Source organism: Hemiscyllium ocellatum, chromosome 35 (genome assembly GCF_020745735.1).
Source record: "Hemiscyllium ocellatum isolate sHemOce1 chromosome 35, sHemOce1.pat.X.cur, whole genome shotgun sequence".
Classification (NCBI taxonomy): Eukaryota; Metazoa; Chordata; class Chondrichthyes; order Orectolobiformes; family Hemiscylliidae; genus Hemiscyllium; species Hemiscyllium ocellatum.
Window position 1 is genome coordinate 11,003,706 of NC_083435.1, and position 23,045 is coordinate 11,026,750.

At 45.4% G+C, this 23,045-nt stretch overlaps 1 protein-coding gene across 2 annotated transcripts in view; it reads right to left on the reverse strand.

Moving 5' to 3' along the window:
- Positions 1 to 15,389, reverse strand: part of LOC132832757 (butyrophilin subfamily 1 member A1-like) — a 29,098-nt gene extending 13,709 nt beyond the window's left edge. Inside the window, exons 1-11 of one of the 2 annotated variants that reach the window (XM_060850888.1) lie at positions 15,185 to 15,338; positions 10,940 to 11,051; positions 10,701 to 10,784; positions 10,028 to 10,402; positions 7,011 to 7,295; positions 5,677 to 5,796; positions 5,370 to 5,396; positions 2,804 to 2,830; positions 1,064 to 1,090; positions 889 to 915; positions 558 to 584 (exon numbers count right to left, since the gene is read on the reverse strand). In XM_060850888.1, coding sequence (XP_060706871.1) covers positions 558 to 584; positions 889 to 915; positions 1,064 to 1,090; positions 2,804 to 2,830; positions 5,370 to 5,396; positions 5,677 to 5,796; positions 7,011 to 7,295; positions 10,028 to 10,402; positions 10,701 to 10,740 — 955 coding nt within the window. In that variant the 5' untranslated portion in view covers positions 10,741 to 10,784; positions 10,940 to 11,051; positions 15,185 to 15,338. Of the gene's footprint in view, positions 1 to 557; positions 585 to 888; positions 916 to 1,063; positions 1,091 to 2,803; positions 2,831 to 5,369; positions 5,397 to 5,676; positions 5,797 to 7,010; positions 7,296 to 10,027; positions 10,403 to 10,700; positions 10,785 to 10,939; positions 11,052 to 15,184 lie in introns of both variants that reach the window. The other variant, XM_060850887.1, reaches the window with a different exon arrangement.
- Positions 15,390 to 23,045: the final 7,656 nt, after the last annotated feature.

The following is a 23,045-nucleotide window of genomic DNA, read 5'->3' on the forward strand; positions in this document are numbered from 1 at the left end:
CCCTAGTGCTGTCAGGCAGCAGTGCTGTCCACTGGGCCACCCGTGCCACCCTCTGCAGAGTAATTTTGCTGTTCACTCTCTGATTAGACTCTACCCTCATAAACCCAGTGCCTCTTAAAACTGATGCTAAGTCTCTCCTTCTCGCATTTGCTGGCAGTTTCGATCAGTGAGCATTTTGGAAAGTAGTGAACACACCAGACTTGCTGCAATATTAATAGTGATTTAAAGAGGAGTGCATTTCTAGATATCCACAGATTCCCAGCTCTGGGATTTGTTCCCATCAGCTCAAGAAATTCCCAGAAAGTCAGCTTCTCAAGGATCCCTGTTCTGAGATCAATGAACATAACCAGCTCATAGTGAAGAAGTGACTGAATTAACTCATCCACTTCACATCACGTAGTGATAGGAGAGTATTACAATTTAATGTCCATTTTGATGGAGCAGTTTGGGTGATACGGCCATTAACAGTTATTTACAAACCTGTTAACTTGTCTTCAGATGGGCTGATGCTGAAATGAAACATTACAATCCAAACAGCGTGTGTTCGCATAACTCACCTTTTTTCCTTGCTTGCTTCGCGTTCTCTGAAATGGAATAAACAAACAACGATGTGATCCTGAGTCGACAGTAACCAGGTCAATGTCTGTCCTTCTCTTGCTCCCAGAATGGTAGAGGTTCAAACCCACTCCTTCATTCAGCACCTGCTTTATTGCAAATCCCCTGATGGGTCTGCCATGAGTTCTACGTTGTTCCAAAATGGTTTCTCTCCCACTAGAATCTGGTCCCAGTCAGAGTTACCATCCCGCTTTCCCATCGCTCTCCCACTGTCTTGCTCTGGGCATAATCCACCCACACCTCCCTTCTATCCAATTGATTTCATGTTCTTACCTATCTCCTGGTGCAGTCTTTGATGCTCTGTTTAAAAAAAAGTGAAAACACCTCAGTGAGATGACAATAAAGTGACCATGCAATATCTCTGTTTGAAATTGACTCCAGTCTTGAAACTGCACAGAAACACAATCAGGGTCTGAATGGAACCATCCCCAGCATCCTGATTACTAACCTTCATGCACCTTTCTCTTCTCTTGCTCTGAAATTTTAAAAATAATCCATGTAAGAAATGGTGAAAAATACAGAGGATTCATTTAGATTTAATTAACAGTGACCATGTGTCCTCCAGTGTTTTATAGAAACAGAACTGTCTATTTAATGTGTTATGGACCAGACCAAACCTCCTCAAACATCTAAAAAGATAACACAGAGCTGAACTTTTATTTAAGGGCAAGTGTAAGGCCCTTCTTTGTAAATGTGATTCAATAGGTCAAACTAACAGGCTTTGAGAAAAACACTATTCCAACACCACAATAAAATGCAAACTCAAAACAAAGAATTGGCACAACTTTATCTCCCTTGAAGACCTAATAAAATACTATTTAACTACTACACATCAACTGTTCCAATATCGCAGCATCCCATGAACCCACTCTTGGTGAAGGCAAATTCAGCAGAACAATTTTTCCAGACTTGCTACCTCCTCCAGTCCAGAAGAAGGAGAACCAACAGAATGAATCCAGCAGCAAAGAGAGAGAGAGAATGTAAGCTTTTAGCAGCAACTAAGAGAGAGCTGTATCTTGCAGCTTCACTCCAAAACCCCAACTTCAACAACTGAAAGCAAAACTAAAACTCTGGGTCGTTGAGAGCCTGACTCCATGTGCTCGGACTTCTTCAGCTTAATTTTTTTAAAGAAGCAGCTATTCACTCTGCTGTCCATGCAGCAGACATCTCGGCTCCAGGTTTACAATTCCTCTCTTCAAGAACCAGGACAGAACAAATCCCTCTCAAAGGCACATCTCATCACAAAGGAAGCATTACAGTATAGACTGATGGGCTGAAAAGCCTCTCCTGTATTGTATTCTTCTACATAGCCAACCTGTGAACAGCAAGATCCCACAAACAGTAACCAGGACAACGACTAGATCATTTGATTCCTCCAATGTTAATCGCATGATAAATATTGGCCAGGACACTGGGGAGCCCTCATCTGTTCTTCTTAGAGATACAGCATGTGCTTCCATTCATTCAAAGGCCACGCATTGAAGCCTAATCTAAATGTCAGCTCCTCTGACAATGCAGCATTCCCTCAGCTCTGTGGAGTGTCAACCTGGAGTTTCGTCCCCAAATCCTGGATAGGAACTTGAAGCCAAAACCTCATCATAGAACCACAATTCATTCAAGACATAAAACTCATCTTTGTAATGGAGAAAAACTGACTATTCCATCTTGCAGAACATATCGACAGTCTCGTCCTCCTTTCGCTTCTCAGTGCCAACCCACCCACAGTTCTGAAAACCATTCTTCCCGTTCAGGTCTGCAATGAGGAGAAATTTCCTCAATCTATGGGCTGTGAATCTTGTGAATTCTTTGCCTCATCAATCAAAAATGCAGGAAAATAAAAATGTAGGCTCTTTATGTGAGATATTGCAGAGGAGTCAATCCTCCAAGATCAGACTGAACAGTGGAACAGCTCAACCTGCTCCAGCTGACCCCTGCTCTGGCTTCTCATTTTGTTCTCCACATCATTTTCGATAAAATGCATTGAGATATTCTCAGAATGTGAAAGGTGTTACAGAAATGCAAATATTTCTTACTATTCATGCCATGAAGACCTTCAAACCCAAACTATTTGTTAACCGTTACATCACCAGACCTAGAATTAGAGTTCTTCTCTCAAATGCTGTGACCATACTTCCACATCATTGGGTTTCCCATTCCCTTCACATTTAAGTTTCAAACAGCAACTTACCCATGATATCCAGCAGCCTTTGATGTTCTGTAATGAGTCAAAGGAAAACGTTAAATCAGTGGCAGCGCTTTGCAACTCACACTTAACCCTTTCCCAATCCCAGAGCAGCATGCGTCATTCAAATCACATCACCCACTCTCCCCAACTGTGAAAAGTCTTAGAAGATATAAGGGAGGGAGAGGAGGGAGAAGCACACAGGAAGGAGGAGCAAGAAGGAGTGTGGAGGAAAGGGGAGGGGATGGAGGAAAGGGGAGGGGATGGAGGAAAGGGGAGGGGATGGAGGAAAGGGGAGGGGAGGTGACATGTTTAAGATGGGTGAGAAGGAAGGAGGAGCAGTGAGAGAGGAGATAGGAAGGGGAGGATGAGAAAGAACAAAGGAGAAGGAGAAAGGGAAGGTGAAGGAGGGAGAAAAGGGAGAAGGAAGGATGGAGAGAAATAGGGAAGGAGAAGAGGTGGGAGAGCGGAGGAACAAAAGAACGAGGAGGAGGGAAAGATGAGGAGGAGGAGAGAGAGAAGGGAGAGAGGGGAAGAGGGGGTGGAGGAAGGGGAAGGACAAAGGAGAAGGGCCCAATATCTGGTTATCAGAGTGAATAAACTGGAGAGAAACTAGGAGAGGGTCACTGACAGAGGATATGGACTCAAAACAATGGAATAGTGGGCGGCATGGTGGCACAGTGGTTAGCACTGCTGCCTACAGCGCCTGTAGACCCGGGTTCAATTCCCGACTCAGGCGACTGACTGTGTGGAGTTTGCACGTTCTCCCCGTGTCTGCGTGGGTTTCCTCCGGGTGCTCCGGTTTCCTCCCAGTCACAAAGATGTGCGGGTCAGGTGAATTGGCCAAGCTAAATTGCCCGTAGTGTTAGGTAAGGGGTAAATGTAGGGGCATGGGTGGGTTGCGCTTCGGCGGGTCGGTGTGGACTTGTTGGGCCGAAGGGCCTGTTTCCACACTGTAAGTCTAATCTAATCTAGAAACAGAAACAAGAGAGAGGTACCAGAAGGTTTTTTTTCCCATGATCTTCAACAGGAAATTTCTGAAGGGAATCACTGAAATAGTTAAAAAGCACAAGAAGTAATTGCAGAAATATGTGGAAAGAGCAAGGAGTGAGGGAGATGGAGGGGAGACAGAGAGACAGAGAGACAGAGAGACAGGCAGTGTGAGGAAGGAAGAGAGAGGGAGGAGGAAGTAGAGAGCGAAGGTGAAGTTGGGAGAGGGGGAGAATGAGGGAGAGAGAGAGAGGAGTAGAGAGAAAGGTGTAGAGTGGGAAAAATAGAGGGACAGGGTAGGGGGGGATGGGAAGGGAGTTGATGGAATGAGGAGTGCAGGTGGAAAGGGGCAAAGAAACAGAGAAGGGTAGAGAGATTCAGCTTCATTCTTTGAACCTCCAAAAATTAATTCTAAGTGAACTAGTCTCCCTTCAGAGATCTAAGTGATCAAGTATTGTTATCCCACACAACAGTCTAATGAGCCGACATTGTGCTACATCCATAAGCAGAACACCTTTAGTCTGGTAAGCAGACAAACTGTACTCAATGCTCCAATCTCACCAAACTCCTGTACAACTCAAACAGGAAGAGAACAACGTGGAGGTGGGAAATGTGAGGGGTGGGAAGGCAGAGATTGGGGAGAAGAGATAAGGTAAAGACAGAGGAGGGGTGAAAGTGTGGGGGGAAATGGGGAAGACAGGGGAAGGAGATGGTATGGGGGGGGAAGAACATGTGGGGGTGAACAGACAGTGCAGAGAGAAGACAGAGTGTGGAGGGGGATTGGACACTGGGGGTGTAAGGGAGGGAGTGGGGAGAAGGGAGCATGCAGGAGGAAGAGAGGGTGCGGGGGGAAGAAATATTGCGGGGGAAAGAGAGTGCGGGGAGGGGGGCAAAGAGAGCACAGGGGAAGACAGCGCGGAGGGGGGAGGAGAGACAGCGCGGGGGGGAGGAGAGACAGCGCGGGGGGAAGAGGAGGAGAGACAGCGCGGGGGGGGAAAGAGGAGGAGAGACAGCGCGGGGGGGGAGAGGAGGAGAGACAGCGCGGGGGGGGGGAGAGGAGGAGAGACAGCGCGGGGGGGAGAGGAGGAGAGACAGCGCGGGGGGGGAAAGAGACAGCGCGGGGGGGTGGAGGAGAGACAGCGCGGTGGGGGAAGAGACAGCGCGGGGGGGGTGGAGGAGAGACCACGTTGGGGGGGGGGGGGAAGGGAAAGCAAGTGCGTTGGGGAGGAGAAAAGAGTAGCGGGGGAGGGCAAAGAGTAGCAGGGTAGAGAGTTGGGGATTGCAGAGAGACAATTGGGTGAGAGGAAGAGACAGAAGGGGATAGGGAGTGTCTTGGGACAGAGGTGCGGGTACCAAGGCAGTGTTTATATGCTAGAATGCCCCAGCTGGATAATTGAGGGTTGGATCAGAAACTGACCGAGGGAACCTCCCGGAGACTGGTGAGATCAGTTACATACAGGAGGGGTCAGAGCCCTCTCAGGACAGAAACAGTAAAGGTCACAGTGGGAGTGTGAAAGTCCTCGACAGTAAGAGCCGGTGTAACATCAGCACATGTCCCATAGACTGAAGAAACATCACTTACCAAGGAAACCATCAGACTTCTTGAGGCCTGGCAAAGAAAACCAAATAAGTTAATGAACCCAACGGGCACCATACCCTTGGGAGATCCAGTCAGAGTCAGACCGTAATGAAAAGGGTCCTCATTAACACTTCCCTAAAAATAAACTCCTATTTGCCCGAAACACTAACGCCGTCTCTCTCCCCACAGATTCTGCCTAATCTATGCAGTATTAAAAGCGCTGTCTGTTTTATTTTCTGTTAATGACTTTTAAGTTCTGTTTACGAATATTCTTGAAAAACATTCTGAGAGTTTGAGCAGAGTTTGTCACCTTGAATCTTATTCTGTAATTTCCGATGGTACCACACTGCGAGAGCAACTGCTGCAACAATCAGAGCAAACAGGATCCAGAACGCTATCAGCCATCCAGAAACATTGGGGAAGAAGGAATCTGTATCGAGAGAGAGAGAGAGAGATGAGGAGAGACAGAGACAGTCAGAGTGAGACAGAGATAGTGATAGAATGGGAGTAAGAGAGAGGGGGAGGACGATGGGAGGGTGAGGGAGAGAGTAGGAGAAAGATAGAGAAGGAAAGGGAGAGAAGGAAAGAGAGGAGGAAAGAGACAGTGTATGAGGGAGAAAGAGAAAGAGGAAAAATGAGAGAGGGAAAGAGAGAGGAGGAGGTAGAGACAGAGAGAGAGGGAGAAGGAGGTGGCAAAGATGGGGAGGGAAAGAGAGAGGAGGAGAAGAAGGGAGAAAGAAAGTGGGAGAGAGGGACAGACAGAGAAGGGGGGAGATGAGAGATAGTGAGAGGGACAGAACAAGTGGAGGGGTTCAGAGGATGATGGGGAGACAGAGAGACAAAGAGTGAGGGAGAGAGACAGCAAGAGAGAGAATGGGCATAAAGGTGGAGGACCATGGGGAGATAGAAGGAAGAAAAAATAAGAAAAATAAAGAGATAAGAATGAGAGATGGAGAAAGAAAGGGGTGTGAGGTGAAGGTGTGAAGTGGGAGAGGAGAGAAGGGAGAAAGAGTAAGGGTGAGAGAGGGAAAGAGAAAGCCAGAGGGAGAATGGAAGATATAAAGGGAGAGAATGGGGATGGGGGAAAACAGAAAAAGGGAGACTTTGAGAAAATGAACCATTCAGTTGTTTGAGTTAACACAAAGCCATTGTCACACCCCATTCCCAGTTTATATCACCCCTCTCCATCCATCAACCCTCCCCCCTTCTTTACTCATCTCCTTCTCCTGAACCCATCATTCCATTATTTCCCTCTTCCTCCAACACCCACTCTCTGTCTATCACCTCTCTCTCTCTTTTCGCTCTCCCTCCCCATTTCCGTCATACCCTTTCCTTCCCCGAGTCTGCATCACACTCTCTCCTTCTCTCTCCATCACACCCTCTCCTTCGCTTTCTGTTGCAGCCTCTCACTCTCCCTCAATCTCCATCACTCCCTCTCTCCTGGTGAAATGCCTTTTGCTGCCACAAGGGGCAAGCTGTAGCCATGAGAGACTGACCTTTGCCACTTGTCTCTGACCAGGGCCACGAGGAGCCTGTTTCAATCACAGCATTTCCTCAGGATTTTATATTTCTCTATATTCTGATTCAAGTCCTTTCCCCCAGCCCGCTGAGTATCTGGGAAAGTCTTCTCCCACCGTGACAGACCTGCGATCTGGATGTGAGCCTCCTGTGTCTCCTTCAGGATCACATTGTTAATGACACATCTGTACTTGTTGGGGGACTGCTTGGGGATCGCGATGGAGCTGCTGACTGTGAACAGCCCCTGAGGGTCCGGCTGGTACGTGATTTGCTGCTGGGCCGTCATGTTTACACCATCTCCGTCTACCCACAGGATGGACGGGTGTGGGTACCACCCTTCGGATCTGCAGCCCAGTCTGATGCCATCGCCCATTTGGCCCTCCATCTCGATCCTGGGCTGGCGGCCTGTACCTGCAATCACAGAGACATCAGGAAGGGGAGTAGGCCACAAAGCCTGTCATGGCCTCCCTGCACCACTCGGTCAGATTGCAGCTGACCTGTGCTTTCATAATCCCCTCACACAGTTCAGCTCAATCACAATCTGTCAGGGCAAGGAGGGAGGAACAAACCGCACTCAGAGAGATGAGAGAGGAACAGTCCAGACAGGAATTACCCAGGGAACAAATTAGACACCAGGGCAAAGTTTTTACAAATAACCTTTGTTTCTGGGCCTTCAAAGAGGCCACAGGATGAACTTTTTAAAAAAATATAGTCAGGTAGGACTTTTTAAATTGCATAAACATTGCAGAAATTATTAATTCACTGTAAATTCACTGAATGCATGGGTCAGAACATGGTTCTCTGGCATTGTTCTAAAGTCACTTTAACCCGATTTGAATCCAGAGTGCTCCATAAGACATAGTAGCAGAATTAGACCATTCAGCCCATCGAGTCTACACTGCATTCAATCATGGCTCATATGTTTCTCATCCCCATTCTCTCATCTTCTCCCTGTAACCCTTCATCCCCCTGTGAGCCCATCCATCTATATGTTAAATACATTCAATGATTTAGTCTCCGCAACCATATGTAACAAGGATTATCACACTCTGGTCGAAGAAATTCCTCCTCATCTCAGTTCTAAAAGGTTATACTTTCTCTCTTAGGCTATGCCCTTGGGTCTTGTCTCCTTTACTAGTGGAAACAACTCTTCCACGACAAATCTATCTAGGGCTCTCAGTATTCTGTAAATTTCAATCAGAACACCCCTCTCATCCTGCTAAACTCCATCCAGTACAAGTCCAGGATCCTCAACTGCTCCTATGTGAAAAGCTCTTCATCCCCAGGATAGTCATTATAAGCTTCCCCTGGACCTGCAACAAACACCAGTACATTTTTCCTGAGAAAAGAGGCCCAAACCAGCCTACAAATTTTGAAATGAGGCCTAACCATAGCCTTATACGGCCTCCGCAATAAATCCCTACTCTTGTATTCTACCCAGCTTGAAGTGAATGCCAACAGTACATTTGTCTTCCAAACTACCAACTGAACTTGCACGTTAACCTTAACAAAATCAGGAACTTTGACTCCCAAGACCCTTTGCACTTCAGATTTTTGAAACCTTTCTCTGTTAAGAAAATAGTCTCCACACAAAAAGTGGACAACCTCACAAGGTGGACTCCGGTCTCTGGTTCAAAATTTCAGTGACTAAACACATTTGCAGGTGCCTATGAACTATTTAGTATTAGCAACTCGCAGATGGATTTTCCTGGAAACTTATGGAACTCAAGGCAGACCAAAGACATAATTTCTTTAACAGTAAGTTAATGCTGCCCTGACAATTATGCTCAAGACCAAAACTCTCGACCATGGTTTCAAAGAAATAAAATCACAATCCCAGATGGGAAGAATGGGTGGAATCCTCTGAATATTTCCCGCTTTAAAAAGTCTTACTAACTTGGTTTCTCTCCCTGTGCAGATGCTGTCAGATGTCCAGGTTTTCTCCAGCCCTTTTTTTTAAAATTGTTTTAGGTTTCCAGCATCTACAGCACTTTGTTTTTATTTAAAAATGCATGGTCTTGCTCTTAAAGAACAGTTTAGTCTGAGGAATTCTATTGCCCTGATTCCAAGTAAAAAAACTTCTAGGATATTCTGTGTGCATTTCTGGAAGCTACATTATAGGAGGGATGTGATTGTACTGAAGAGGGTACACAGAAGATTTACCAGAATGTTACCTGGGATGGAAAGTTTCAGTCATGAAGAGAGGCTAAACAGATTGGAGTTGTTTCTGTAGACCAGAGGCCACTCAGATTAGATTAGATTACTCACAGTATGGAAACAGACCCTTCGGCCCAACAAGTCCACACTGACCCTCTGAAGAGCAACCCACCCAGACCCATTCCCCTACATTAACTCCTTCACCTAACACTACTGGCAATTTAGCATGGCCAATTCACCTAACCTGCATATGTTCGGACTGTGGGAGGAAACCAGAGGCCCGGAGGGTGCCCACGCAGACACGGGGAGAATGTGCAAACTCCACACAGACAGTCGCCCGAGGCTGGAACCGATAAAGATAAAGGTAGAGATAAAGGTAGACAGAAAGAAACTTTTTCCCTTGGTGGAGGGTTCAATGACCTGGTGACAGAGATTTAAGGTGAAGGGCAGGAGGTTTCAAGAGAATGTCAGAAAAAATGTTTTAATTCAGAGGGTGGTGGGAATCCACAACTCACTCCTTTAGAAAACCTAAGAATTATTTAGATGTGCATTTACAGTACTGAAGCATACAGGTCTACGGGACAGGTGTTGGATACATCAGCAAACTTCGGCCATTTGGTCAATCCCTTCTGTTCCACCATTCAATCATGACCGATATGTTTCTCAGCCTCATTTTCCTGACTTCTCCCCATAACACTTGATTCCTTTGCCAATCAAAAACCTATAAACCTCTATCTTAAATACACTCAACTACTTGGCCTCCACATTAACCTCTCGTCTCTGTGCCAAGTGATGGTCCCCTTATTCAGAGTTTGCGTCCCTGTGTTCTACATTCCTCAATCAGTAGAAATACACTCTCAGTGTCGATCCTGTCAGGGTCTCGAACTATTTGTGCTCTATCAGCGTTTAGAGGAATTTTTATCCTTCACCTTAATAAACCCTTCACTGAGGAAGTCAAACAGGGTGTTTCCAAAGTGGTCACTGACCTGCCACATTCAGCGTGAGTTTGACCTCATGGTGTTTTTCATCAGATGCCACAAAGCACTTGTACAGTCCCCTGTCAGAGACTTGGACATCCTTGAGCCTGAGGGAGAGATTCCCTTGCGCCACTTCATTGAGAAACAGTTCAGTCCGGCCTCTGTAGGCCAAAGGCTGGAATGTCAAATCATCTGCTCCCTCCTTGTACATGTGGACAGGTGAGTTGTAGCCATTGACTATATTGATCCAGCGGACTTCCATATTCTGTGGGGCTTTGGCTGGCACCAACTGACAGTGCAGGACCACGTTTCCCTTGACAACCCCTATGATAGGGTTAGGTGGTCCTGTCACTGCAAAATCTGTCACCGCTTCTGCAGTAACCACTGTAGAGAGAATCAGATCAACTGGTCATCGCTTAGATTACAGCTGTATATTAACATTTGTTACAGAGTAAGAGGGAGAGGCAGAGAGGGAGAAACAGAGTGGTGGAAAAGGACAGGCAGAGGGACAGTGAGGGATAGAGGCAGAGATTGGAGACAGAGAGACAAAAAACAAAGTGAGGAATAGATAAACATGAAGAGTGAGAAACAGAAGAAATTCTAATGACTTGCCAAGTGATCCCAACAGCAAAATAGAAAAGAACAAACAGGTTTTTGTTATCTTGGAGATTTATTTCCCTACCATGAAAGATCCAAACGAGAATCCAGAGCAGAAGAAACATTCCAGAAATCCAGTGTCAGGAGACGCAGGAATAATGTGTCGTACCTGTCGAAAATATTACCAGACAGTGTACATCAATAACACTGGGGAGAGTCAGCATCAGAGCAATTTATGGGCACACCGGGCAGTCAACTAGAACAGCAACATTTGGGTATCTAGATCAACATGTGCGGACATATACACTCAGTACTGAAACTTACATTCACTAACAAACACAGCAGGTCCATTCCCAAGTAGCGTTCCCAACTTTCATATTTTTCTCCTCTCTCAAAAATTTTTCACAAATTATTCATCTATGTGACTCTTCCAAAACTGCAAAATAGTAGAGATTGAAGAGACTCAGGTTGCTTCCCTTGGAGTAGAGCAGATTGAGCAGGCACATGATTGAGATGTAACAATGATGAGAAACATAGACAGGGCAAACAGGAAGAAACTTATCGCCTTGGTGGAGTGATCAATAGCTGGGGCCAGTGGTTTAAGGTAAAGGGCAGGATGTTTAGATGGGCTGTAAGGAAAATCTTTTTTTACCCAGAGGGTGGTAAGAATCTGAAATGCACGGTAAAGGCAGAAATCCTCATGACTTTTAAGAAATATTTAGATGTGCACTTGCAATGTCAAGGCATATAAGGCCATGTACTGGAAAGTGGGATTAAAACAGAAGGCTGTTTCAGACCAATACAAACTCAATGGGTCAAGGTACCTTTTACTCTCCAATAGACTTCAGTTTCAAATAAAAATTTATTACACCTCAATCTATCACAATTATTATTGCTTGTGCAGATTGCGATTAAGCTCATCTAAGTAAATGGTGCAGGAGCACATCATGTAAGATTTATTAAACAATCAATTGTGCATCACTGGATACACATTTTATAAAAAGAAGTGTAGATTGACATGAAATTACAATCTGCATCAGATTATTCCCCCAATGTAAAATAAGTCTATAATGATTAATGCAGAATCTTTATTCATACCAATGCATCATATTCATTTTTAAAACTTAATTGCTATGGAGCAGTGGGTGCATAAGGATAACCATAATGAGAAGGAAAGTACTGGAGGGACTGACATCTCTGAACGTGGGTAAACCAAGAGACTAAGTAAGATTTTCAATACAATCTCATTGATCAGAGCACACCCCCAATACTGCAGCACTCCCTCGGTACTGCACTGGGGTGTCAGCCTGGGTGTTATGGTCAAGGAGAAAGTGAGGTCTGCTGATCCTGGAGATCAGAGCTGAAAATGTGTTGCTGGAAAAGCGCAGCAGGTCAGGCAGCATCCAAGGAACAGAAGATTCATCGTTTTGGGAATAAGCCCAATTCCTGAAGAAGGGCTTATGCCCGAAACGTCGAATCTCCTGCTCCTTGGATGCTGCCTGACCTGCGGCGCTTTTCCAGCAACACATTTTCAGCTGTTATGGTCAAGTCCTGGAGTGGGACTTGAGCCGACAAACTCCTGATGTAAAGGAAGGAGTCACAGCCCTGATTCAAGGTGACACTGGGTAAGCTGCCAGCCTTCTCAAACCTATTCAATGTTTCCAGTCACCTGGTGAGTTGGGTTCAAAACTGGCTCAGCGACAGGAAACAAATGGTAATAGTCAATGGGTGTTTTTGTGACTGGGAGGCATCTTTCTCTGGTGTTTTGCAGGGCTCTATGTTGGGTCCCTATCTGATAGTGGTGCATATGAACAATTTAGATGTGAATGCCGGAAGCACAATTGGGATATTTCCACATGTTAAAAAAGAAGCATGTAATTATTAGGGAAGAGAATGGCCGTTGACTGAAAAATGATATCAATGATATGGCTGAGATATCAATGAGGGAACTGGGAAGGGCAAAGCCAAGGAATGCACACTAAACAGGAGAGAACTGAGGGGCACAAAAGTAAGGATCTTAAAGTGCATGTCCACAGTCTCAGAGGACAGCTGGAGAGGTAGATTAGGAGGTAAAGAAGGCATATATGATGCTTTTCTTCATCGGGTGAGACATGAATACAAATCAGGAAATAATTGCTGGATCAATATAACAACTCTGTCTAGTGATTGGAATTTGGTGTATAGTTCTGGTCAGCTCATTACAGGAAGGACACAATGGTTCTAGACATTATTCAGAAGATTTACAACAATGTTGACAGTGCTTGGAGATTGCAGTAATGAGGAACGATCGAGTCGGCTAGACTTGTTTTCCTGAAGAGGCTGAGGGGGTGACTGAATTGAGTTTAGATCGGAGTAGTGCTGGAAAAGCACAGCATGTCAGGCAGCATCCAAGGAGCAGGAAAATCAATGTTTTGGGCAAAAGCCCTTCATCAGGAATAGAGACAGGAAGCTTCCAGGGTGGAGAGATAAATGATGAATGGGGGTGGAGATGGAGGTGATAGGTCAGAGGGGAGGGTGTAACGGATAGGTGGGAAGGAAGATAGGCAGGCAAGACAGGTCATGAGGACAGTGCTGAGCTGGAAGGTTAGAACTGAGACAAGGTGGGGGAGGGGAAGTGGGAAAACTGGTGAAGTCCACATTGATGCCCTGGGGTTGAAGTGCTCCGATTTGGAAGATGAGGTGTTCTTCCTCCAGGTGTCAGGTGATGAGGGAGCAGCAGTGGAGGCAGCCCAAGTTCTGCATGACCTTGTCAGAGTGGGAGGGGGAATTGAAATGTTGGGCCACGGGGCAGTGGGATTGCTTGGTGCGGGTGTCCTGGAGATGTTCCCTGAAGCACTCTGTGGGGAGGTGTCCAGTCTCCCCAGTGTACAGGAGACCATATCGGGAGCAACGGATACAATAAAGGACATTGGTGGATATCCAGGTGAAATGTTGATAGATGTGGAAGGCTCCTTTAGGGCCTTGGATGGTGGTGAGGGAGGAGGTGTGGGCGCAGGTTTTGCAATTCCTGCGGTGGTAGAGGAGGATGCCAGGACGGGAGGGAGGTTTGTTGGGGATGTGTGGACTTGTGGCTAAATTGAGGTGTACTGAACAGGAGGCTCTGGGATAGAATGGACAGGGAAGACATGGTTTCTCCCCTCCCCCAAGTGCAATCAACTCCCAAGGGGCAGAGATTGAAGGTGATGGATAAAGGATGATAGGGGACATGAGCAGTGTCCCTTCCACTCGGAGGGTGGTCAGCATCTGAATTCTCTGCCCAATTTGATACTAAACGTGAAAATACTCAACTCATTTAAAAAGTCACTGGATCTGGATGTGCATGGATATGAACCAGAAGCTGGGAGGTGGAAGGAGAATGTTTGGGATTGCATGGATGTATTCTGCCCACACAGACATGAGGGGCTGAATGGCCAGTTTCTGAAAGTTTTCTCGATTTCGCCTGGGGCACTGCACAGGAAATGAGAAATTCAACATCCTGAAACAGAGACAGAGAGAGTGGGAGAGAAAGAGCACTCACATCAACCACTCCCCCTTTCTGGTTGAGGGAGTTGCTGCAGGGTTATCAGTTGGATTTATTAATGACTGTCTTCCTTTCAAAAGCGCTAGTCACCAGCCCAAGGGAAAAACATCTCCGCAACACCGACCCTTGCAAGCTCCTGAATAACGTTGACTGGTGGAAAGCCTCGCATTTACATAGTACCTTGGATCGAAGTCCCAAAGCTAACGCAGTACTTCTGTACACTGAAAGCAAATCCCCTGCCGAGAGTGTGGTGCTGGAAAAGCACAGCAGGTCAGGTAACATCCGAAGAGCAGGAGAGTCGACGTTTCGGGCAAAAGCCCTTCAACAGGAATTAAGTAGGAGCCTCGGGATCGTTTAGATCTACCAGCACATCAAAAGATCAAGTTTTGAATAAAAAGTCTCCTTGCTCAGAGCGCAGTCCCTCAGTACTGCACTGGAGTGTCACTCTGGGTTTTAATGGTCAAGTCCTGGAGGGGGACTTGAACCTACAACCTCCTGATGTAAAGGAAGGAGTCACAACACTTGATTCAAGCTGATACTGGACCACACCTGTTCAATATGACCAGCCTTGCCAAACCTGCTCAACATTCCCGAGAACCCGCTCTTTGGGGGCCAGGGCAGACTCACTCACGAGTTTGACTTCCATTTACTTTAAGATGCGGTCACTTGTTGTAAAGTGAGGACTCCAGTTCAGCGAAACTTGGGACCATCCCAGACACGAAGTGGGAATCTGTTTGGAGTTGGGAATACCCGCATTTCACTTTCCCACACGGGAACAGACGGGTTAATAGTTACCCACACGGGAACAGACGGGTTAATAGTTACCCACACGGGAACAGACGGGTTAATATTTCCCCACCCTGTCTCCGGCTTCCCGCTCTCCCCTTCACTCAGGCCCTGCGCTCCCACAGCCCGGCCCTCCCATTCCCCGAGCCGGGCCTCTGTTCGGTTCCGGGGCTGAGTGTGTGATCCAGGGGCTCCCCACCCTCAGGGAGACCGGAGTCAATTCCACCGAAACTGGCAGGGGCTGAAATTATCCCCAAACTCACCCAGAAAGAAAACTCCAAAATTCAGGGAGGGCGGCACCAAGGAGCAGCGATCAGCGCCTTTCAGTTTCTATCTGAGGTCACCTCCGCTTCCCTTTTACGAGAAGTTTGAGGGCGTTAACTTCATAAACTGTGGAAGGATGGCTGTGTTTCAGAGTTTAATCCGGAGAATCTTGAGCTGAGCCTTCGCCAGGTTGTCTACAGCCTCTGTAACATTGAAATGTTTGTTCAACTTCCTGTCCCCTCGGGAATCCCGCTCGAGTTAATTTCCACCATTCGCTGTTTCAGAAGAGGACGATCACTCCCTCCTTCCCCCACACGCACTCTTTTCCCCTGATTCTCCCCAGTGTTCGTTTATTTATACATACATTGTATGTGTCTTCCACACACGTGTACCTTCATAGGAGGTTCAGGGCACAAAGAGGGAGACCATTCGGCCCCTCGCCTCCGTGAACACCCGCCGAGTCTAACCCCACCTTCCAAAACGTTGTCTGTACACAAACCCCTTTTCAAAAAAACAGTTTCTTCGCTATACCTCTTTCAGTCAGGGAGATCCAGATCCGAATTCCCAGTCTCTGGGTCTAATATTCTTCCATTACTTTACATCCCTGGCCCTCTCTGTTAATGGGATCTGTCTAACCTGTTTACCTCGGCCTCTCTATTTCTACTCCACAGTTAAACATCTCGGTGACAAAAAGAAAACAGCCTATCCTGTTGCTAAAGTCTCCAGTCCAACAACACGTTTTAAGTCTCCTCTGTACTCTCATTGGTGTGATCACACCTTTCCTGGAGCAGGTCAGTAAAGGAGTTATGGTAATAAACAATGAACAGAAGCCAGGGACAGCGAGGAACAGGCCTTTGGCCCACCAAACCGGCGTTGGTACCTGATGCCTTTCCAAACAGAAAATGTTTTGCTTCTACTGATCCCTATCCCTATTTCTTCTGCCTTTTCATTTCTCTAAATAAGGAAACCTTTATTTACCACAGCCCAGAGAGTAAAAGCAGGATAATTATCAGAGGAACCTTGATTATCCAAATTTCGGATAATCCAAAAAAGATCACAAGGTCCCAATGGTTGGCTAAGCTGTGTTATCTGGCATTCGATTATCCAGCATTCGATTATCCGAACAAAATATTCCCCATCCATGTCCTTCAGATAATTAAGCTACCTCTGTAAAGCTCTCGAGAGACTGCAGAGTGCAGTGATCACTAAAATGAACCAGGCCGGACCCCCTCAAAACATTTTTAAAAAACAGACCAGACCCTAACTTTGCGCGTTGTTTTCAGCAGGTGTTGAGTGGATATTTCAGGAGTGATGCAGCTGGCCCAACCACTTAGTCTTAAACAAGAGGAAATTCATTTTCAATATCTCATGATGAGAAAGATGAGGAAGCCTTAGAGAGGGTGAAGAGGATATGTACCAGGATGCTGCCTAGACTGGGGGGCATGTTTTATGAAGAAACTTGAGGAAGCTAGGGTTCTTCTCATTGGTGCAAGGAGGATGGGAGGTGATTTGATAGGGGTGTACAGGATGTTGAGAGACCTAGATAGAGTGGATAGATAGAGACTTTCTTTCGCATGGAGGAAATGTCTCTTATAAGGGGACATAATTTTAAGGGAATTGGAGGAAGGTTTAGGGGAGATTTCAGAAAGTAGTGAGTGCATGGAATGTACTGCCTACAGTGATAGTACAGTCAGATACATTAGGGGCATTTAAGCAATTCTTGATAGGCACATGGAAGTTAGCACCATGTATGTAGGGGTATGTAGGTTTGTCGATCTTAGAGTAGGATAAAAGGCCAGCAACACATCGAGGACCAAAGGGCCTGTATGGTGCTGTACTGTTCTATGTTCTATTATGATGAAACACAAACAAAAGAGAACAGAATACAGAATAACAACCGAAAACCCAACTATCCCAACTTAATGATGTTGTTCTAACTACTTGCAACAATAACCATAAACACTCTTTGGCACAAAACATAAAATCAAACATAGGGTCTTGCAGGAGAGAGAATGATGGCAGAAATACTCAGCATGGAACACCTTCTTCCATGTAGCTGTTTCTTGGACCAGCAGCCTCACTATCTGGCTGGCTGCTTTCAGTGAACAGTCAGTCTGCTAAAAAAAACAAAGCAAAGCAAACCAAAAGTTGGCTGGGAGAATTGGCCACCACACTTTTATTGTACAAGGCAGATGTTCACAGGTAAAAGTGCAGCTGGAAAATGGGAAGCCTTCAGAAATGAGATAATGAGAGTCTAAAGACAGTACACTCCTGTGAGGGTGAAAGGACAAGCTGGTAGGTGGAGGGAATGCTGGATGATGAAAGAAATGTTCTCATGAGAGAGAGGGGCCAGCAAGAGGTCATTGTCCACATTGGAACATATGACATTAGAAGGGAAAAGGATGAGATTCTGAAGGGTGATTACAGAGAGTTAGGCAGGAATTTAAAAAGGTGATCATCGAGAGTAGTAATATCTGGATTACTCCTGCTGCTACGAGCTAGTGCAGGCAGGAATAGGAGGATCGAGCAGATGAAAGCAAGGCTGAGGAGCTGGTGAATGGAAGAAGGATTCACATTCGTTGATCATTGAATCTCTTCCGAGTGGCACAGTGGTTCGCACTGGTGCCTCATAACACCAGGGTCATAGGTTCGATTCGAGCCTCTGGGACTGTCTGTATGGAGTTTGCACATACTCCCTGTGTCTGCGTGGGTTTCCTCTGGGTGCTCTGGTTTCCTCCCACAGTCCAATGATGTGCAGGTCAGGTGGATTGGTCATGTGGAATTGCCCATAGTGTTAGGTGCATTGGTTAGAGGGAATTGGTCTGGGTGGCTAGTCTTCGGAGGGTCGGTGTGGACTGGTTAGGCCAAAAGGCCTGTTTCCACACTGTAGATAATCTAATCTTTTGGAGTAGCAGTGATTTTGGGAGAGGATTTTAACTCTCCAAACATGGACTGAGACTGCCATAGATTTAAGAGTTTAGGTGGAGAGGAATTTGTTAAGTGTGTACAAGACAATTTTCTGATTCAGTATGTGGATGTACCTATGAGAGAAGTTGCAAAACTTGACCTACTCTTGGAAAATAAGGCAGGGCAGGTGACTGAGGTGTCAGTGGGGGAGCACTTTTGGGCCAGTGTCCATAATTCTATTAGTTTTAAAATAGTAATGGAAAACAATAGAACAGATCCAAAAGTTGAAGTTCTAAATTGGAGAAAGGCCAATTTTGACGGTATTAGGCAAGGACTTTCGAAAGCTGATTGGGGGCAGATGTTCGCAGGTAAAGGGATGGGTGGAAAATGAGAAGCCTTCAGAAATGAGATAATGAGAATCCAGAGAAAGTATATTCCTGTTAGGGTGAAAGGAAAGGCTGGTAGGTATAGTGAATGCTGGATGACTAAAGAATTTGAGGGTTTTGTTAAGAAAAAGAAGGAAGCAAATGTAAGGTATAGACAGGATAGATCGAGTGAATCCTTAGAAGAGTATAAAGGCAGGAGGAGTATACTTAAGAAGGAAATCAGGAGGGCAAAAAGGGGGCATGAGATAGCTTTGGCAAATAGAATTAAGGAGAATCCAAAGAGTTTTTACAAATACATTAAGGACAAATGAGTAGCAAGGGAGAAACTAGGGCCCCTCAAAGATCAGCAAGGTGGCCTTCGTGTGGAGCCGCAGAAAATGGGGGAGATACTAAATGAGTAGTTTGCATGTGTATTTACTGTGGAAAAGAATATGGAAGATATAGACTGTCGGGAAATAGATGGCGATACCTTGCAAAATGTCCAAATTACAGAGGAGAAGTGCTGGATGTCTTGAAATGCATAAAGGTGGATAAATCCTCAGAACCTGATCAGGTGTACCCTAGAACTCTGTGGGAAGCTAGAGATGTAATTGCTGGGCCTCTTGCTGATTTATTTGTATCATTGATAGTCACAGGTGAGGTGCCGAAAGACTGGAGATTGGCTAACGTGGTGCCACTGTTTAAGGAGGGTGGTAAGGACAAGCCAGGGAACTATAGGCCAGTGAGCCTGATGTTGATGGTGGGCAAGTTGTTGGAGGGAATCCTGAGAGAGAGGATACACATGTATTTGGAAATGCAAGGACTGATTAGGGATAGTCAACATGGCTTTGTGCATGGGAAATCATGTCTCCCAAACTTGATTGAGTTTTTTGAAGAAGTGTATATATATATGGACATCAGTAAGGCATTTAACAAGGTTCCCCATGGGAGACTGATTAGCAAGGTTAGATCTCACAGAATACAAGGAGAACTAGCCATTTGGATACAAAACTGGCTCAAAGATAGAAGACAGAGGGTGGTGGTGGAATGTTGTTTTTCAGACTGGAGGCCTGTGACTAGTGGTGTGCCACAAGGATTGATGCTGAATCCCCTACTTTTTGTCATTTACATAAATTATTTGGATGTGAGCATAAGATGTACAATTAGTAAGTTTGCAGATGACACCAAAATTGGAGGTGCAGTGGACAGCGAACAAGGTTACGTCAGATTATAACAGGATCTTGACCAGATGGGCCAATGGCCAGAGAGATGGCAGATGGAGCTTAATTCAGATAACTGCGAGGTGCTGCATTTTGGGAAAGCAAATCTTAGAGGCAATGGTAAAGTCCTGGGGAGTGTTGCTGAACAAAGAGACCTTGGAGTGCAGGTACATAGTTCCTTGAAAGTAGAGTCACAGGTAGATAGGATAGTGAAGAAGGTGATTAGTATGCTTTCTTTTATTGGTCAGAGTGTTGAGTACAGGAGTTGGGAGGTCATGTTGCAACTGTACAAGAAATTAATTCTGCCACTTTTGGAATATTGCATGCAATTCTGGTCTCCTTCCTATCGGAAAGATGTTGTGAAACTTGAAAAGGTTCAGAAAAGATTTACAAGGATGTTGCCAGGGTTGGAGGATCTGAGCTATAGGGAGAAGTTAAATAGGCTGGGACTGTTTTCCTTGGAGCGTCGGAAGTTGTGGTGTGACATTTTAGAGGCATGGATAAGATATCAAGACAAATTCTTTTCCGTGGAGTGGGGGAGTCCAGAACTAGAGGGGATATGTTTAGGGTGAGTGGGAAAAGATGTAAGAGAGACCTAACAGGCAACTTTTTCAAAGGTGGTACATGTATGGAATGAGCTGCCAGAGGAAGTGGTGAAGGCTGGTACAATTGCAACATGTAAAAGGCATTTGGATGGGTATATGAATAGGAAGAGTTTGGACGGATATAGGGTGGTGCTGGCAGGTGGGACTAGATTGGGTTGGGATATCTGGTCAGGATGGATGAGTTTGGCATGCTATACATCGCTATGTCTCTATAGTTAAGTTTTTTTTCAACATGAGAGCCTTTTGTCTGAGACTGTATCTGTTAACTATAATCAAATTGGCCCTAAAACCATTCAAAATTAGACTTTTCAGAATTGCTGCTTTTATGACTTCTTAGAGGAAAAAAGCATAACTTCTTAAAGAAGCAGCATTGTCATACGCTATATTAACATGAAGAGGTAGACCAATGAACAGAGGTAGGCCATTCAAGCTCTCTAACCAATTTCAAACTTCAGTGGCTGATTTGTGGCCTAACTTCATATACCTCTCTTGTAACCTTACCCCTTAATACACTTGCTTAACTTTAAATCTTAGATAACTAAACTTTCTTTAACAACTGATCTTGCATTCACTGTCATTTGTGGAAGAGCATTCCAAATATTCACCACCCTTTGTGCGTAGAAGTGCTGCTGAACATTTCTGCTGAATGGTCTGGCCCTAAGTCTCAGACTTACACCACTACTTTGGGAGTAGTTTATTTCTACTCACCCTCTCTTTTCCTGTTAATATCCTGAGAGCGGAAGGTTTAAACTGGGACGGTGGAGAGGGAAGAATTAGAGTGGGCAGTATGCTCATTCTGTTTCTGTCTCTATCCATCTCTGTTTGACTCTCCATCTCACTGCCTGTCAGTGCAGGAACAATCAGAGCATGGAGAGAATAATTTGAATTTTATGTACTTTTATCCTAAAGCTGTCATCACTATTTTTGTTTCTCACTTTTTGGTGAATGATGAACTAGACCATACACAGGAACAAAGGACATAAGAGCAGGAGTGGATCACTTGTTCTATCATGCTGTCTGACATTCAATGAGTTCTAACCTCCACTTTCCTGTATTTATACCTTAACCTTTCACTCCCTTGTCTGTGAAAAATCTATTGAACTTAATTTTGAATAAATTTAAAGACCAGCCTCATGTACATACTTGAGAAGAGATTACCATACTTCATTGACCCTCTGAGAGAAACATTATTTGTCTCTCTGTCATTAAAGGCAGACTTCTCCACCACAACAGTAAACAACCTTTGGGTTTCCACCCTAACCAGTCACTCAGAACCCGATATCATTCCTCATTTAACCAAGACAGTCTTGTCCAGTTTGTCCAAATCTCTTCATTCTGTCTATGTGCCTATAAGATCACTGCATGTCACATTTCTGAACCTATTCTGTCATTTTACTATCATCCAGAAACATGGGAACACCACCATCTGCAAGTTCCCCTCCAAGTCACTCGCCGTGACACTCTGGAGGCAGGAAACATGTTTCCGCTGATGGGTGAGTGCCGAACCAGAGGACACAGCTTAAAAGTACAGAGTAGACCATTTAGGACAGAGTTGAGGAGAAACTTCTTCACCCAGAGAGTGGTGGCTGTGTGGAATGCTCTGCCTCAGGGGGCAGTGGAGGCCCAGTCTCTGGATTCATTTAAGAAAGAGTTGGATAGAGCTCTCAAGGATAGTGGAATCAGGGGTTATGGAGATAAGGCAGGAACAGGATACTGATTAAGGATGATCAGCCATGATCATATTGAATGTTGGTGCAGGCTCGAAGGGAAGAATGGCCTACTCCTGCACCTATTTTCCGTCCTAATTTCAAACTGTAATTCAGCTCCTTCAGTGTCATTAAGGTGATATCATGGAACTCCCTCCCTGATAGCATTGGGCGTTCCAATAAAAACAGAAGCATTTCAGGATCATCCCTAATTACAAACCAGCTACCCAACCAACTGAGCTGACTAACCATCCTCTCTGACCACTCCAAAGACATGGGCATTGGTGATTTTGCTTCAATACATTGCTGGAGGTTTCACTACATATTCTCTGATCTTTAATTACCCCATCTGCCCTTTCCCAACCACTCTCTCCCATCACTGGTCATTTAGAACATCCATCCTCATGGTAACCACCTGTCCCCAGCCAACAAGAGAGTGAGCAGATCATTCAATTTCTGACTGGATGTAAAGCATTTCCCAGCTAATGAATGATAGTGTTAAGAGAAACCAATTCTTTCCAAGCCCCTAATGATTTGTGTCCCACCCTGCAGCTGGCTGCCTACAGGATCCCCAGATGCTTGGTACTGGTCCAGGATGTGTGTTATGCCTCTGGCTGGACTTTGCCCAGAAACTGGAACTGGGCTCTGCCTTGACCTGGCCCAGTATCTGATGCAGAGCTCTGTCTGACCTTTAGGTAAGCAGGATGTCTTGTACTCACTAACTCATCAGCCATGGGGCCCACACAGTTACTGTCCATTGATACACCTGGGCTTAGGATCAAACTCTAGTAATCCCAATTAAAATCCCAATTAACCAACAAAAGATATCCACCTCAGTGATGTTGTTGGAAGTCACCTCAACGGACAACAAAAAGACTGAATTAGAAACTCATTAACATTGTTCTGAAGCTTCTCTGAAATAAAACCCAGCAAAAACACATTAAGAATGAGCAGTGACCAAGATTTCAGAGCTGGGAGAGTTATTGCAGTACATTTTAAAGACACACTGCTGCTCCTGAACACAAGGGATGGATGGAGGTCCACCGGTACAGGCTCA